This window comes from Neospora caninum, chromosome IV (genome assembly GCF_000208865.1).
Source record: "Neospora caninum Liverpool complete genome, chromosome IV".
NCBI classification, from domain to species: domain Eukaryota; phylum Apicomplexa; class Conoidasida; order Eucoccidiorida; family Sarcocystidae; genus Neospora; species Neospora caninum.
Window position 1 is genome coordinate 948,146 of NC_018389.1, and position 3,233 is coordinate 951,378.

Here is a 3,233-nt window from a genome sequence, read left to right on the forward strand (position 1 = left end):
TCGCTGTGGTCTGCAATGGTCCAGTGACTCGATCCTATTCGGTCGACTTCTCCTGTGACGGCGGACGACAGCAATCTCTGTGATGGCGGTCCTCTAGCCTTCAACTGAAAACTGAGCCTTATCAGAGAGGTGCACCCACTGTCGCCTCCTCCACTTTGCGAACCAGAGGATCTTCGTCTCCATCAGCCACCGGAGGGCAAGTAACGCCCCGCTGATGTAGGTGTGGTACAAGGCAGCTCCTGTTTTCAGTTCATGATATTTCTCAGGTCGAGTTTTTTTCACTTTCTCAGTTACAGAGAGAATGATGTACCTTCATACTCTAAAGAAGGGCTCAGCGTGAGACGGTAGGGGGCGCGCGATATGCAGCACCATCTGGCGATGAAGAGCATCAGGCGGGATCTGTCCGTCGAGATGTCCCTCAGTGACGAAACGTTCGCCCGTGTCGCATTTTACACTCCTGTAGTTGTCTGGGTCAATCCAAACAGGTCAATCCAAAGATTAGCCCCCCAACGATTAGTGTTCCAACAGCGCACTAGCGAGAGGCGTGGAAGAGTAAACTTTTGCCACATGAGTGTCGCGCTTTCCTGTTCTCATCTTACCCGTGAGAAGCTGGAAACGGCCCTCCCTCACAAGCTCTCGTGGGCTGTGCTGTGTGCAAGTAATGAAGGATGGCGTCGTTGACCGAGCTGAACGAGATTCAGGCGGTGTTCAACTGGTAACATTTTTGTCCAGCGTCCACCGCGGCGTTCTGCCATACAAATGAGCAGTCTCAGGGCATCGTGCGAGCAGGCACACGGCGTGGCCGAAGCGAAATCACGATGAGAAGACACACCGAGGGAAAACAAATGGCTGAATCAAGTGAACCCTCCAGAGACATATCGCAGGCTGATGAACAACGTTACGGCTGCAATGTGTTTGGCTTCGCGGTGTGTCTGTCTTGTCCAGGTTCCCCTACCACAGTCTGGTTGCTACCTCAGTTCTCTTGCAGACTGCGATACTGTTGTCCTGCATTGCGCCACAGCAGTCGGCTGTTAGGGCAGCCAAGGCGTCCGCGCCAGTATCTGGCCTCACCTCCGTACTATGAGCGCGCGGAGAGAACCCCAGCCTCCGGGGATTCCAGCACAGTTGAGCGTCGCTATACTCTGACGCGTCTCAATGATCTGCCCATTATCAGTCGGTGCCTCCACATCTGAGCCGATCGACCGGCGAGGTATCCCTGGAGCCTGTTTGTTTCTTCCGTAGCATCTGCGCTCATGTCCTTCCATTGATAGCATGTTCTCGACATCAAAAACAATTTCGTGTTCTCCAGTAATATCAAGGCGTTTTCTCTTTATCAAGGGCAACCGAGTTGCACTGTTCCCATGTTTCTACTGGGACAGTTTCTGCCTATCGTTGAAAACTCGTTCACACGATGATTTTTCGACAAAAACAATTTCGTGTTCTCCAGTAATATCAAGGCGTTTTCTCTTTATCAAGGGCAACCGAGTTGCAATGTTCCCATGTTTCTACTGGGACAGTTTCTGCCTATCGTTGAAAACTCGTTCACACGATGATTTTTCGCCAGGGCCGTGCTTGTGTGGCGGCGCTTGGCTGCTTGGTAGCAGCCGTTCATGTATTTGGCAACCTGTCGTTGGATTGCGTTCGTGCCACATCTGTGGGTAGTGTCGGCAAGAACACTGATGACAAGGGTAAGGTGGCCAGTACCAAAATTGATTTAGACCCTGAGGATCTCCATGGACATGTCTACCTTCCATTGGTTGAACAAGTGGATCCAATGCGCTTAGAAGAGCACGAGTGCAGGTACCCTGCGGATGGTGAAGGTGTCGGACGGCTTGATTTGCGTGTCACGGAGAATCTAATTGTCGGTTTCCATTGCCACGGAGGAACCACCGAAGAACTCACACCAGATAAGGGTTCGGCGGCATTCAGGGTAAACAGTGACGGATATTGTGACACCACTACTGTCGTCGATGTTGACACTCTGACTCCCAATGCCCTATTCTATCAGCCTTCTCAGCCCGACGGCCGTCTTGTCGGCAACGCGGTTTTCTTCGCTGGCGGACTGCCGCTTGACAGCGAGAAGAAAGCGTGCTTCGTTTGCAAAGGGAAGACCGTAAGTAACAAGGGCAAGTCGTGCGAGGTGATTGTAACGGTCCCCAAAGCGTCCTTGCCAAGTAAGTAAAGCTGCCTTTTCGCGCAAGTTCGGTTTAGCACCGTGATTGGCTCCCGCTGCGGGGGTCCTTGTGTGTACGATAGCCGTATTCCCCCTCCATCGTACCGACATGCTTGGAGTGGAACAAGCCGAGATTGGCCTAATGACTGCTCCCGGCCTTCGTTAGCATGCTTTGGGTGTTGAGGCACGTTCTCATGCAATTTGCAAACCGCACCGGCCAGCCCGGTCGCGTTGGAGACTGCGCCGACGAGTAGTATGGGCATACGCCCCGTATTGCGTTCTTGCACTTCCCCCCTAGAGCCATAAGTACCGGACCGTATCGGCTTTGGTTCTTTGTCCGTTGAGGAAATCGTAGTGCCATGTACCACACTTAGCTGACGGTTGCGGCCTGTGCACGCTAGTGGTAATACCGCAACGCGCGGTAGATTTTTCAGTCACTCGTATCAGGCTGTTGGAGGTTGGGTATTCAGCCGGGTTGCCAATTTCCAGAAGGAATGTACTTTGTTGTGTGCGGCCTCCAGATTCTTGGGTGTGCAACCCCGAAGCCCCTCCGTCAGTCAACACGTTGGCGTTTCGCGACGATGGGACAGCGAAAGAGGCCTTCGTCCACTGCCCACCAGGGTATTCAAAACTCGACTCACCAGACAAAGACGGCTATGTAATGACGGGTCCACAGTGTATGACCAAAGCAAAGCTGGAAGATGTCTTGGGGTCGGGCTCTACCATCAAGACAGTAGAACTTAAGTCCCCACCAAGTGGTGTTTCCAAATCCTATCAAGTCACCGCTACGTCTTCCTTCCCAAAACCGCGCATGCTCTGCATGAAATGTTTTCCAGGCGACAGTGAGGATAAGCCCTCTGAAACAGACGCATGCCTGTTGAAAGTCCTTCTGCCTGTCTTCGGAGAAAAAGGGAAAGAAGCTGGAAAAACGCTAGAACAGACAACCGGTGAAACGGAAACGCCATCTGAGACAACAACGTCAGCTGGAGTTGTGCTTTCTTGTGCCACATCCGCTGCCCTTCTTGCGCCGATTTCCGTGTTAATGTCCGTTGCCATGTGA

The 3,233-nt window shown here is 52.6% G+C and overlaps 1 protein-coding gene across 1 annotated transcript; it reads left to right on the forward strand.

Moving 5' to 3' along the window:
* Nucleotides 1–1,549: 1,549 nt before the first annotated feature.
* On the forward strand, nucleotides 1,550–3,233 carry NCLIV_010730 (srs domain-containing protein; the record flags this gene model as incomplete). The annotated part of the gene is made up of 2 exons (XM_003880588.1): nucleotides 1,550–2,174; nucleotides 2,695–3,233. The coding sequence occupies 2 exons, from the start codon at nucleotides 1,550–1,552 to the stop codon at nucleotides 3,231–3,233; spliced, it is 1,164 nt and encodes a 387-aa protein (XP_003880637.1).